The sequence below is a fragment of the Psammomys obesus genome, unplaced genomic scaffold (genome assembly GCF_907164565.1).
Source record: "Psammomys obesus unplaced genomic scaffold, mPsaObe1.curated_primary_1811, whole genome shotgun sequence".
Lineage (NCBI taxonomy): Eukaryota > Metazoa > Chordata > Mammalia > Rodentia > Muridae > Psammomys > Psammomys obesus.
This window is the reverse complement of record NW_026591816.1, coordinates 1408895-1422853: the sequence shown is the minus strand read 5'-3', so window position 1 is coordinate 1422853 and position 13959 is coordinate 1408895. Positions and strand designations below refer to the sequence as shown.

General features: G+C 45.1%; 1 protein-coding gene across 3 annotated transcripts in view; it reads left to right on the top strand.

The window, feature by feature from the left end:
- Srgap1 (SLIT-ROBO Rho GTPase activating protein 1) overlaps nt 1-13959 on the top strand; it is a 260889-nt gene that overhangs the window by 222505 nt on the left and 24425 nt on the right. For all 3 annotated transcript variants that reach the window (XM_055611990.1, XM_055611989.1, XM_055611991.1), the window contains 2 exons: nt 304-438; nt 11471-11576. In XM_055611990.1, the coding sequence (XP_055467965.1) occupies nt 304-438; nt 11471-11576 (241 nt within the window). The remainder of the gene's footprint in view (nt 1-303; nt 439-11470; nt 11577-13959) is intronic.

The following is a 13959-nucleotide window of genomic DNA, read 5'->3' as shown; positions in this document are numbered from 1 at the left end:
AAGCTTACTGATTTTAGCTTTAAAAAATTCTGGGTAAAATTATAAACCCCTCAATGTTTTATTTTAAGATTTGGGCAAGTTTTAAGGGAGCATAAGATTTTTTAAGCTTTATTTTAGCCAACTATTTTTAGGTTAATCATGGGGTAGGAAATCTAAACCAATTATTTCAATTTTAGTACTATATAATCTTTCAGAGAGCATAATTAAAAGGCTCCTGTGTGTATGTGTGTGTGTGTATCCATGCAGGTTTTCGTTGGGAGAAAAATAAGAATACTGTGCATCTAACGCATTTTCTTTTTGTAGGTGAAAATCCTTTGGCCGATGACCAGAGCAACCACGACATTAACTCTGTGGCTGGCGTTCTCAAGCTCTACTTCCGTGGGCTGGAAAACCCCCTCTTTCCTAAGGAAAGGTTTAATGACCTGATTTCCTGTATCAGTAAGTGGGCCTTCCTCGCTTCCTTTCTTCTCAGGCTTCCCTAAGCAGAGTTCTTTTGCTGACCACCTTCCTGGAAAAGCAGCTGCCCCCACAATCCCCCGTTTGCTCTGTCACCACCAAATGTCTGGGTCATTTGTTTACTCTCTAGGCCCAACATGAGTGAGTACCCTCCTGGCTATAGCCTCACCCTGAACATCTCCTCCCTCCTCCCCCGCATCAGAGATCCACCAGCTGACTGCCTGATCACCCAAAAAAGCAAAAACAAAACAAAAAACAAAAACATAAAAAAATAATTAAAAAAAAAAAAAAAAGCAAGTGCCAGGCAAGAGGAATAAGCTTGGAAATGTAGCCTTTTCGTTCTTCATTTTCTCAATTGACATTAAAGGATGGTGGAATCTTCCTTCCAGGAATAAGGTAGAATGAGACAGAAGACCGTTTTTTGTGGTACAAGAACACCAAGTGGTATTTGTCTGGCAGCGGGGATCCAAGCTGGTAGGCAAACTGTGTGCGATATATTATAAGCTCAGAGTCGTCAGCGGAGCATTGGTAGTTTTTCTTCAGTGGGGGAGTTTTGCCACTTCACAGACGATGTTGAAAATCATGACATTAGTTACTAACCAGTGTCAGGTTTCCGGAGTCTGTAAATGCAGTAATTCTCTAAGTCCATGTTCCCAGGCAGACGCCCAGGTGACCTCAACCATGGTTTTGATAAGAATAAGAATCTGATTTCACTCAACGATGAAACCTCCCCTAGCCCCCACCCCAAGTCCCTGAGTCGCAACCCATCACTGCCACTGTCTCCTAAGTGAGCTCCCTGACTCCAGGGTTGGCCTCTCCCACCTTCCCTTTCATTATCCCACCTTAATTCAAACAGTAAATCCAGTCACTTGCTCTCTCCGCTGCTGAAAGCCCATTTCAGCACGCCCTACATGAAAACACACCTCCTGCTACGGCTGATTCATACAAGCGAATCACTCCTCTAGCCTGTCTCTTCTGGGCGCTGGACTATTCCTACTGCTGTGCCTCGCCTACCTGGCTACTTGCAGCTGTTGAAAAATACAGGATAGCATACCAAACAGTACACGTGCCAGGCCCTCAATAAGCCCCACGCCTTCGCCCGGGCTCCTTCCCCTGCTTTCCTTGATAGCCATTGCCACCCACTATGATGGCTTTGCCAACCTGGCACTTTTCCAAGAATGCCAGTCATCCTCCCTACGCACGTGGAGCTGCTCTCCTTCTCCTTTACTGGTATTCTACTGTGTGTATCTGTTTTAGGGTTTCCATTGCTATGATAAAACACCACGACCAAAGCAGCTCGGAGAGAAGAGGGTTGATTTCAGCTTACACTTACAAGTGACAGCCCATCACTGAGGCAAGTCAGGGCAGAAACCTGGAGGCAGGACTCAAGATGAGGCCCTTGGGGAACAGTGCTTACTAGTTTGTTTTCATGACTTGCTCAGCCTGCTCTCTTAGACCATCTGGGACCAGCTGCCCCGGGGTAGCACTGCCCCGTGAGCTAAGGCCCTCCCATATCAACTATTAGCCAATAAAATGACTCACAGGCCTTCCGTACAGGCCAGTCTACTAGGGACGTTTTCTCAAGGTTCTCTCCAAATGACAGCTAAGCCCTTCTGTGGTTTCTAGAGGACACACATCATCTCATCTGAAATGCAACAGTTGGTCAAGGACCACGGAGCTGCATCACCACTTAGCTTTGCTGAGTCGCTGTACGCTCTGAGGGAAGAGAGGTAGTCCATTGTTGGTATTCATAACTGAGGTCACTTGGTCAGTAAGATTTAGGGTCAGACCTGGCTTTGCAAGCTTTGCCAACGTGGGCAGAAATTAATACGCTATCTTATCAGATAGTTTCCTGAGCATCCTAGGGCTCATGTGAAGATAATGCATGTAACGTGTTTAGCATCATACTTGGACAGTGTCACTCGCTTTCATCACTTCTGTGACAGCTGTGCCTCGGGAAAACTCAGGTCACACCTGCCAACACCTGGTGCATCCACTCACCCTTCTGGAAACCAAGTTGCTATCTCAAAAACATTATATTGGTCCCAGTGTGACTTTTCCGAGAGCCAAGGTTTTTCATCAAAGCAGGTTTAGCAAAATATGTAGACTATGAAGAAGAAAGAAAAAAAAAAAAAAAACAGAAAATTTTTGTTTACTCTCTTTGTGTATGTGTTTGTGTGTGTGTGTCTGTGTGTGTTTGTGTGTATATGTTTGTGTCCCTGTGTGTGTGTTTATCTCTCTGTGTGTTTGTCTCTCTGTTTGTTTGTGTGTGTATCTGTATTTGTGTGTGTGCCTGTGCATGTTCATCTGTCTCTGTGTGTGTTTGTGTGTGTGCGTGTTCATGCATAGGGGTGTGTGTGTAATGGTGAGGCACACATGTTGTGGTGAGTGTGTGATGCTCAGAGGACAACCTCCAAGAGATGGTCATCTCCTCCATTGCGGAATCCAGGGATCCAGTTCAGGTCCTCAGGTTTGTGTGTCTACCTGTCTCCCTGGTCTTGCTGGGTTGTTCCTTTGTGTGTTGTTTCCAGTGCTAAGGTTCAAACCCAGGGCCCTGTGTTCCACCACTGTGCGTCATCCCTACACCAAGACCCACGCCTTGCAGAAGACTTTCGGTATCAAGATTTGTGGGTGCATTGCTGGAGACTGCGGCTTAGCTGAGCTAGTGCTGTGAGCGGGATGTGAGTGTGTTTGTGAGTGCCCTGCTGGGACTCCACCCCACTCATGTTTCTCTAGTAAGTCTCATTATTTTTAGCACAACTTTTCAGGATGGGAGGGTTTCAAGAGCGCATATTGGATCCCCTATAAACAAGCCCTTTCTTCCCTCTCTACCCTCCTTTAAGGAGGGGATTCCTGGCTGCGATTGATCTCCAGATCAGAGCTTTTCCTAAACACAGGACTGTGGTATAGCTGCATTCTCCTAACTTTCAATCAATTCTTTGAGGATGGCATGTCACTTGTTATTTTATTCCCCTATTGATCCTACAGACTTTGTTTTGTTGTTGTTGCTTTGCATGTAAGAGACAGACAGACAGACAGAGCTATGGAGCCTCAGTGGAGGGCAGCTTTCAGGAGTGGCCCTCTCCTTCTGTTGGAGCAGGATCTCTCTAGTTGTTTCTTCGCTGTGTACTGTAGGCCCTGTATCCAGACTTTTAGCCTTTTAACTCAAATTGGGAATTGAACTCAGGTCATCTGGTTTGCACACTTTTACCTGACACTAAAAATTTCTGACTCTTTGAATCAAGCCAATAACTGGTCTTCAATATGCAAAGTTTTCTTTTGACTCAAAGACGATTCTTGCATTCAAGAAACTTCAAACCTAACCAGAAAGAGAACACAGTTATGAATGAGTGCCGTATGTTGATATTGTTGGGAACACTAAGACTAAAAGCTCTAGTGGGGAGAAATATCAGGGTCGTAGATCCTTTTTACCTGTGACATCTAAAGCATTGAGGTGTTTGGGTTTAATTTTCCTATCAAGGCCATGTCACGTGACAGTTCTGTGGGAAGGTCTCTCTTCTATCATTCCTGGGAGTTTATGTAGGTCCCTGAAGCACCCACCACTTTTTGCTCACCTAGTCTTGGATTGCATTTGAGAGGAAAGGGCCTCGCATGAGTTGATCTCCTGCCCCCATCCCTCTGAAGAGCCTCGTTCTTTGAAAGCCTAGGTGTGTGTTGTGAAGGGGGGAGGGTTGTAACAGCATTCTCTGTGGTTAATCCAAATGGTCTGTTCCCCAACTCACCAGAACTTTCTTTTTTAAAAAATGATTCATCCAGATGAGCACATGATGAAATCAAGTTAAATATACATTGGAAATGACAAACTCCATACTCGATCACTCTCTCACCCAAACATTGCTTATGGTTTTGGCTTTTTTCTGAATGGCTTTGTGCGTGTTCTGGGTCACATGTGCTGTCTGGGCAGCTGGCAGCGTAGCCAGGCATCATGGCTCTGGATTCCTGGGGGATACCGCCAAGCCATGACTCAGGCAGAGCATGAGGTTTTCCTGTGGTGGGTCCAGATGAAACATTTGCACGTCACTTTGCGTAGTGTATTATTATTTAGGTGATTTCTTGGGCATGAGAAAACAATTTTATAGCAGGTTTTTGTGTGTATGTGTCACAGAGATAACTCCAAGAATACACAAAAAGGCATACTGTCCCTCATCAGCCACCACCCAAAGAGAGGCAGTGACGTCTTCCATCTGGGCATCTGTGTGCACCCAGTGCTTTTGAAGCCAGTGTGGAACTCTTCTGTCCTTACTGCGGGTGATGTCCCTTCTCTCTAGCATCTACAGGAGAGAGTGACCCAGTGACCTCCCTGTAATTAATCACCCAGCTTTAACTATTACTGTCACTCGGTTGACCTAGCTCTGCGGCCCCAGCTGTCTTCCCTGTGACATAATATCATGTATCTGTGTGCACACATCTCTGGGAGAGTAGGAATTCACTTTTTTTTTTCCATCAAGAGTTCTTATCACAAAACAGTAGGTGGTTATTTCAGAGAGGTTGGGCATGCTTAGAAGTGTAGAGAACAAAATAGCGTCCTCGCAAGCCCACTGCCTGGAGTGCAGCACTGGCGTGGATGCCACTGAGAGACAGTCCGTGTTAACACAGGGAGTGACCCTGGTAACGCTGTTACTCCCTCAAGCCAGCGGTTCCTCAGAACCATCAAGTACCCAGTTCGTGCTTTTTGCGGCTATCTTCTATTATGTAATTATTCTGTGATCGCTGTTGAATGCTGTAAAATGGCCGGAGGACACCCATCGGCCATCTACCCGGGGAGAATGGTAACTCTTCCAGGGCCTTCCCCACTTCTGTGTCTGATACTTACGTACATGACACGTATTTCCAAAAGCAGCTTTATATGGTGCTCCTCAGTACGTGGCTCGTCCACTGCAGAGCACAGGGCACAAGGTTTTAGTCTGCTCGTGGGATTATACAGCCATTATCACGGTCCATTTTGGGGTGTTCTCATTATTCCTTGGGGCGGGGAGGGAAAACAATCAGCAGACTCTAAAATCACTTCCCATTCAGTTGTAGCCATGACCACCCCTGGCCCTCCCAACCGCTATGCTGCCTTCTGTCTTCATAGATTTGCCTTTTCTAGCCATTTCACATCAAATGGACCCACACAGCCTGTGGTCTTTTTAACTAGGTCCTTAACTTGATCCTTCACTGAGCATGTATCATAATCAGGCATTCATTCTGTCTTCCTTCCATCATACCACATAACAGCCAATCAATATGGAGTTTCTTTTGAAATGGTGAAACTATCCTAAAATTGATGGGGGTGGCGTGTGGCACTGGTGTGTTAAGATCATTTATTTGTCATTTAAAGGTGTAAATTATATGATGTGTGTATTGAAGCTTGATAATGTATCAAGTTAAATAATATCATAGCATGTTAAGTTCATGAGTTTATACTTCTAATAGTTTTTAATGTTAATATGATGGCTTCTGTCTAATGTAACAAATCTTCCTTTTATGCATTGACTCTGGAGAATTAAGAACACATAGCATACTCTATTATGTGTTTTTTTATGTGATCTATTGTCCACTCCTGCTTGTTTCATTGGAAAAAAATGCTTCTGAACACTTTTTTTAATTATTATTTGTGTGTGTGCACGCGCACAGTTGCATGTATGTGTGTGTCTATATCTATTTGTGCCTGTGTGTGTGCATGTGGGTACAAGTGCCCAGAGAGGCCAGAGGGGTCAGGTACCCTGGAGCTAGAGCGAGCCACCTGAGAACTGACCACAGGTCCTCTGTGAGAGCAGTGACCACAGGTCCTCTGTGAGAGCAGTAAGAGCAGTAAGTGCTCTTAACCACTGGGCCATCCTTTCAGACCCCGGGCTTTTGCCAGACACTGTGTTGTGGCTGTTATAGTCTATCTGCTTTTTCTGACATACACTGCGGCTTTCTCTCTGGTTCCACATTTCTGTTTGATGTCATAGAATTGTGTTCTTGGGATTTCCTCCATCTCTGGAAACACTTAATAGCCGAGTGTTGTTGGTTATTGATTTATCTTTTAGTTAAGCAGTGGCTATTCCTAAACCTGCTGTATACCCAAATCACCACACAGAGACTAGGATTTATTTAATTAACCTAGAGCACAATACTGGGCAATAGTTACTCCATCCCAAACCTCCAAGCCAGCATAGTTTCCTCCCATTCAGAATTTACCCATTATACTTGCTTTTAGTCAGATCTTAGGTCTGGTTAATCCCTCCTCATGGTTCCAGGACCTCTCCTGCTGACCTCTGCTCTCTTCCCTCCTCTTCCTCTCCATTGCACAGCATCGGGGCTGGTTGTTTTATTGACAAAACAGAGAACAAACAGTGGCATGTTTACACAAACTTGAGACAGTTGTGTCAGGACTGAAACCAGATGGTGGGGTAGAGAACTCAGCATTTGAATGAACAAGGGTAAACTGTGTACATTTCACAAGAACATTGTACCAACAGCTGAGTTCCTGATAGGTGAAGCTTCCTCACACCTTCTAAACGAAGCCTCAGATTCTCCTCCTACAATATGACAAGTCAGCAGATCAGGGATTATTATTTGTTGTTTATAAGTGCTGCAGTTTAGCAAGAGGAGAAAGCAGGGGTTTCACTCCCAGAAGTCAGCCTGTTCACAGCTGGGTACAGAGGCTTCTGGGTTCTGCTTCTTACCTAGGAAGGCCAGAAGTAACCAGGGAAAGGTGAGGCAGAGGTCCTTCTGAACTTGTGGACACACACCTCTGCTTTTGCTTTCCCTTTTATTCACACAAGTGACTGATTTGCTTTTGGTAGTAAGAACCTAAGCGTACCTTGAGAGTGGTACCCGGCTCTGGAGCTCACACATTCACTAGTGCCTGCTCTTACACTTCCTTTCTCTGTGTGGCCACCAGAGGCTTTCCTCTCCCTGTCTTTATGCCCACGGAGAAATTCCTGCCTTGCAGTTTATTATTTGTTTCCTGGCAGATGACCACTTCAGCAAAGAGTGCCTGAAGAACCAGTGTGAGGGGACAGTGGCCATTTGGGCTTGTTGCCACTTCCTCAAGTAGCTCAAGTTTGGTGGCATTTCCACGCATGTTTATAGAGCCGTCACCCTGTGGTACCGTGAAGTCGGGAAGCTGATGTGAGAGCCCTGAATTGCTAGGAAAAGAGTGTGAACTCATCTTGGGAGCCTTGCACACATGCCACTTTTTACCTAATTGCATGAGGTCTTCAATTGTGGGAACAGAGCCCAGCTTAGAAGAAATCCAAATGAAGAAGTGCTTTTCCCGACACCTCCCTTGCGGAGAATGAAAGCGCTGTCTTTCTGTCCGGCATGGAAGGAGCATCAACTGCTGAACCAGGAGCACACGTTAGTGTGTTGGTGGCGACCACAATTCACCCGCACTCACTGCACTCGGGAGAGTGAGTGCACTGTTTGTAGCAGAGTTGAGCTCCCCGAGGCTGTGCGCACCGGCTTCCTGTGCAGCTCAGCAGGAGACATGTCACATCTCGGAGTCCACTGTAGGACGGTGGCCTTGGTGCTGAGGGATTTGCAGCTACTTCGTTCTGATTTTCGTGTGCTGTGGTTGCAGCCATCACACATTTGCCCTGTGTGACCTGTTGCCATCATTGTGGAGTCTCTCTTTTACCGCCATTGCTGTTCACTGCCAAACCTGGCATTTGCACCCAGGGACTCCCCAGCTGTTGCTTTCTTTCTTTTTAAACGTTTTCCCTATTTTAAAAATTATTTCATTTTTATTTTATATGCATTGGTGTCTTGTATGTCTCTGTTAGGGTGTTGGATCCCCCTGGAACTGGAATCACAGATAATTGTGAACCATCATGTGGGGCTGGGAATTGAACCCAGGTCCTCTGGAAGAACAGCCAGTGCTCTTACCCACTCAGCCATCTTTCCAGCCCCAGTTATTTTTCTTTTACCATGAAATACATGACATAAAATTCACCATCATTGGCTGTGCAGTAAAAGTTAAATATATTCCATTCATAGAACTTTGAAACCATTGTCCTTGTTTATCTCTAGAATGTTGTCTTCTCCCCAAACAGAAATTTTGTAGCCATCCCACGATAGCTGTTGCCTTCTTTGCTTCCTCCCAGGCCCTTGCCACTCTGATTTATAAATTGCCCTAATATAAATGCCTCATACAAATGGTATCATGTATTGGCTGTCCCTTTGTGTATGGCTTGCTTTGCTTACAGAAGCCTCTTCCTGGCTCATCCATGGAACGGCCTTCCTCCTTATGGCTGAGTAATATTCCCATGCATGTCTATACCACATTGTGCTTATCCGTTCATTTGTCTGTCAGTGTCCAGGTTGTGCGCACTCTTTGACTAGTATAAATAAATGTTACTGTAAATTGCATGTAAAATTTGAAATTGCCTTCAAGAAGAAAAGAGACTGCGTTTAAAACTGAGGGATAGGAAGCAAGAGTTTCTTAACATCAATCTATAGTTTCTGGAAGCGGTGGCCTTACCTTGCCTCCCTCTGGAAGGATTCTCCCTTTAGGAGACATGACAGACATGAAGATAATTATACAGTGACAGCCTTTTGTATTGTTTCCTCTTCTCTTTTTTGTTTTCACCTCTAATTTAAAACAAAACAAAAAAAAACTTGCTTTAAGTTGCTAAATTTCTGTCCCATGTATTAAAATTCATCCTTAACTTAAGAATTAGTTTGGAAACTCAAAAGATTTAACTCTTGTAATCTCCAAGATTCTCAATAAAAAGTGGCACTCAGGTTTTCTTGGTTTCAACAGAACCTTCAGGAGCCTTTATATGTAGCCAACAAAGAGTAGCGGTCACTGCCAACCAGAGATGTGGAATGAGCCACTTTATCTTTCAGTGTGTCATCTCCGTGGATATGGGGATAGTAAAGTTTGTAAGCCTGGTTTGGAGCGTGGACATAAAGTCATTTATACAAACAGTTGTCTAGTGAGTAAGGGGGAAATGCTATTAAATTCCAGGTTCAGGTGTATATGTGTGAGTATGTGCATTAGCGTATGTACGCTGTATGCAACAGGAGGCCAGAAGAGGGCATCCGATCTCCTGGGACTGGAGGGCCAGGCAGTTGCGAGCCAGCATGTGTGTGTTGGAAGCTGCAAAAGCTCTTAACTCCTGGGCCATCTCTCCAGCCCTCGATATTTTTTAAGAATGGAACATAATGGGTATAATTTTACCTCTGGGGGAGGGTTGTTCTTTTTAACAGAAAGCAGCAGCAGTAACCTTAGTTTAACACTACCTTCTTGGGTAACAAGCCTTGAGCCAGTTACTGTCCAACAGCAGGGCACTTGGCATCTGTAGTGCTCTGGAGATGTGGTTCCCCACCTAGCTTCTCGGTGACATGCACATTTCCTCTCCACCCAGGTTGCTGTAGGAGATAAACTGTCGTCTGTGGGGGTCTGCTTTGATCTTACAGGCACGGCACTAGATGGCAATACTGACTGCTTCATTATTGTGTTCATGTGGCCTGAATTTATTTACCTGCTTAACATCTAAAAGTAATAACTATGTCTCACTTTTTTCCCAAGAGGAAATCAAGACAAGTGGTTGGAAAAATACATTAAATTTATACCCATAAATTCTGCTCCCCACCTCCCATTCATGCTGGATTGCTTTTCCATTTCAAAATGCATTACAAAAAAAGAACGTGAAGTGCACGATATCCCATTCACAACAACAACAATCACACTATTAGCTACTGATTTGAGCTAAAAGAATAAAAATGTTAATCACAATCTGATATTTTCACGTTCCAGGTATAGGGTTTCTGAACTTCCATTTTTCTGGGAGAGGAGCCGGCTGCATTTCCAGCTGAGGCCTGCTTAGTGGTGGAACAGAATTGTTTGTTCCCACTCACCCTGATAAATCATGTGCGGGTCTACAGACCCATTTGTAGTTGAGCAAAAATATTTGTATGTTTTTCATACCTTTTCAGCTGCATGGGGGGTAAAACAAAATGTCCACTTTGATGACAAATAGAAAGCGTCTTGCGTCGGCACTCAAAATTCCAGGCAGATGAGCTTGGTGTGAGGACGTAGGGCCTCCAGCCTTGGCTGCATAAAGGAATCCTGGTGATTTTGAAAACTTCCCCTGTGAACCAAGTCAATGTTGAAGCCCCAGAAGTTATTTCAAAGGGGAAGCTAGGTAGGATAGGATCGTAGTCCAAGTAAGAAAGGGTAAAACTTACTAAGGAAATGAGATCATCAGCAGTGGGACCACCAGAAAGTGAAGCCCAGAGGTTGCCATGTTAGAAGTGACAGTTCTGACCTTGACTCTACGTGAGGCTGCCATCGGCAAGAAGTAGAACTCGGACTTGAAGAGTACCTGTGGCATGGCATCGGGAGCTTGGGACAGAGTAGAATACCTCAGTGTCTTAGAGCAGTTAAGTATGACAAACCATAATACAAACCACAGGAAAGTTCAGAACTATTCCAAAACATCGATATGGATGGGTGGGTGGATAGCTTGGTGGATGATAGGCAGGTAGATAGATGGATGGATAGATAGATAGATAGATATCCCAGAAAGCTGTCTTAGTTCCCATACAGCAAGAAGGCATTGGGACCATATGAGTGGCAAAGTTTAGCACTCACAACAAGGGAGAGAAATGGCTTCTAAACGTATAAGAATTCTAAATTACTCGAGGCCAAGGCCATGTACATGACATATAATAAACCAGTGTGGTACATACCTGTTACCCCAGCACTTGTGAGGCAAAGGCCAGGGGATTTTGAGTTTGTGTTCATCGGGTTTACATAAGGAGGCCATGTCCCTAAACTCAGTAAAGAAAGGGAGAAAGGCAGGTCAGGGAAGCATGCTAGTGAACTCAGGGAAACAGTGAACAGTGGTGGGTCAAGCCTGGAGATGGTGGCGTGCACAAGTTATGATAGTGATGATGATGATGACGATCATGATCGCTTCCTGTGATGGTTGGGGTGTGTCCCTGTAAGGGGTGCTGCAATGATCTGCTCTAAATGCGACTGAGAGACTCTGACCATGTCACCCTCTGCCTGCAGGAATAGATAATCTCTATGAGAGAGCACTTCACATCCGGAAACTCCTCCTGACCTTGCCCAGGTCGGTCCTTATCGTGATGAGGTACCTGTTTGCCTTCCTCAATCAGTGAGTATACCCCCGTGTTCTACCCAAGTGCCCATCTGCATTCTGTCTGAGTGCTTGGATCCTATAAAATGTGCATTGGGTTCCATTCATCAGCTGAGTCAAAGGCAAAGTGATTGAATGTAGGCCTAGGCAACATTTTTTTTTTTCCTCAAGAGATCAACATCTTTTTATGATGCATGAAAAGTCTACTCCAGATGGAGAAACTGTGGCTGGCCCTAAATGCAAAATACCCAAAATACTACTATAAATAACACTTTCTGGTGAAATATGTGTTTTCCCAGCTTCTTTCCAGAGCTCATGTCATAAATGTTTTTTGTCAAAATGATGTAAACCACCTTCTCCTGGCAAAAAATTCTGTCACTTTTTAATGTTATAGTCGGGGTTAGAGGAGCATCGGTGATGATTTAGACATCATTCCAAAAGCAGAATTTTCACTAATTCATTGTAATGAGACCCTGTCAAGAAGAAAATATGTGTAATACAGTCTCTACTATGATGCGAAAGGAATCTTAAAAAGTTACTACATTGTTTTAAAATAAACTTGACTCTTGACCGGGGCAACGTGGCTGCTGTTCTGCTGCTTGCTGATGAGTGGGTTCCACTCTGGCACAATCTCCCCTGTATCGTCTGAAAGTCCTCCTGCTTTGCAGCTAGAAGTTCGTGGTCCGAGTCAGCTGTCAAACAAGGAGAGGGATATGTCTTCTCAGTTTGGTATGAACTCTCCTTCAAATGAGGATATTTTCTTTTTTACCTGTGTCTCACCGGAGTTTTGCACTCTCAGAAGCCATGGAAACTCACTTCAACCCTGCTGGCTAGTTCTAAACTCACACCCACTCAGGTTGGCCCCAAGAGCCAAGGAGCGTACACTAGGGAACTGACTGCAGGGAAAACAGAACGAGGCTCTACAGCTCATCCTCAGGCACCTAAAGCATTCCCAAAGGACAGTAGGAAGCCGTTTGGACAGAAACGTTACCTAAAAAGGATATGAACTGTGTCTACAGTAAATAGACACCGTGCACCACTACCCTTGACTAGGCCTTGTCACCCAGGCAGTTGTCAGAACCCAGGAGCACCAACTTTACCCTGAGATGCGTGCTTCCCCCTCCCCTGAGATGTAGACCCCCACAAGCTGGCAGTGCTGTTCCTATCCAGTTCTTCTGACACTCCTGAGCCAACGACCCCCAGTGACCTAGGAAAGCAGTGCTCAGACCAAACAAGTCCTCAAAGCCTGAATGTAAGCGCCATCAAATGGCAAGCGCTTCCTGAGTCCGGTAGCTGGGGCTGCCCAAGATGCCTGCAGGAAAAGATGAGGCCCTGCCTCAGCCCAGGATGCTTGGCACAGGAATCTTGAGAAGGAGGGTCAGCTACTCTCCTGCTGCACAATCAAGACTTGGAAGGCAGCATTTTTGAAATCGTGTTAATGTTCTTCGAGCCAAGACTAAAGACCTGGAAGGATTAAACCTGACTCTCCCCGGTGAGCCCCGGTGTGAGTTTTGAAAGCTGGACGATTTTCCTTCTGAACCTGACTTTTTTCCCTGATCCCATCTGTCACTCAGTCACCTGGTGGCATTGTGGACCTTTTTTTTGATTGTATACTTGAGGAATGGCAGAAGGGAAGGACATATGGCAGCTGTGGAGATCATTCTTTGTATTTTCCATTCTCTTGACTCTCTTATCTTCCCCAAAGGCTGACATGCCACACAGGTGTTACCTTAGATGATCTGTGTCTCTCACTGTCTCACAAAGGCAGTTGAGTCTTCTTTCTCTCCTTCCGCTTGTCATCTGTTCGCCTGCATTTCACATCTTTTGTGGCTGGTATTCTATACACTGAGAGATAATGCCCCGAAACTGCAGATTCCCTGTATGTTGGAGGCCAGGCCTTGCAGAGCTGGCTCGCGTAGTCACCTATGAAACGGCTTCAGAACTATCTGCAATATTGAGTTTAGGCCCGAGGAGTGGACAGCCAGAAATGCCCGCAGAGCTCCCCCACGTGAAGTGGGATAATGAAAGAATTAAGGGTCTCCTTTGTCTTGTGCTCTCAGCCTCTTCTTTGGCATGGGTTGTCACCTAGTGGTGATGGCGAGCACACAGCGCAGGTTATCAGCTGACAGTTGTTCTCTGCCGCCTGGAAGGAAAGATGTCTCCCGTTCATTCCAGTTTTTCCCCAGAGATTTATAAGGAGGGAAATTGAAAATTCAGATGTCTCTAATGGTAGGGAAGTTTAAAGATAAAACCCTAAGACTTGATTGGGGTTGTACTCTATAGTCCAGATTCACAGATTTATTTATCTCTCATTACTGTCGGTGTCGTAAACCCACGGCTTTAGGAAATGACCCTCACTCACACAAAGACGATGGATGTGTGTTGTCCTCTTACTCAGTTT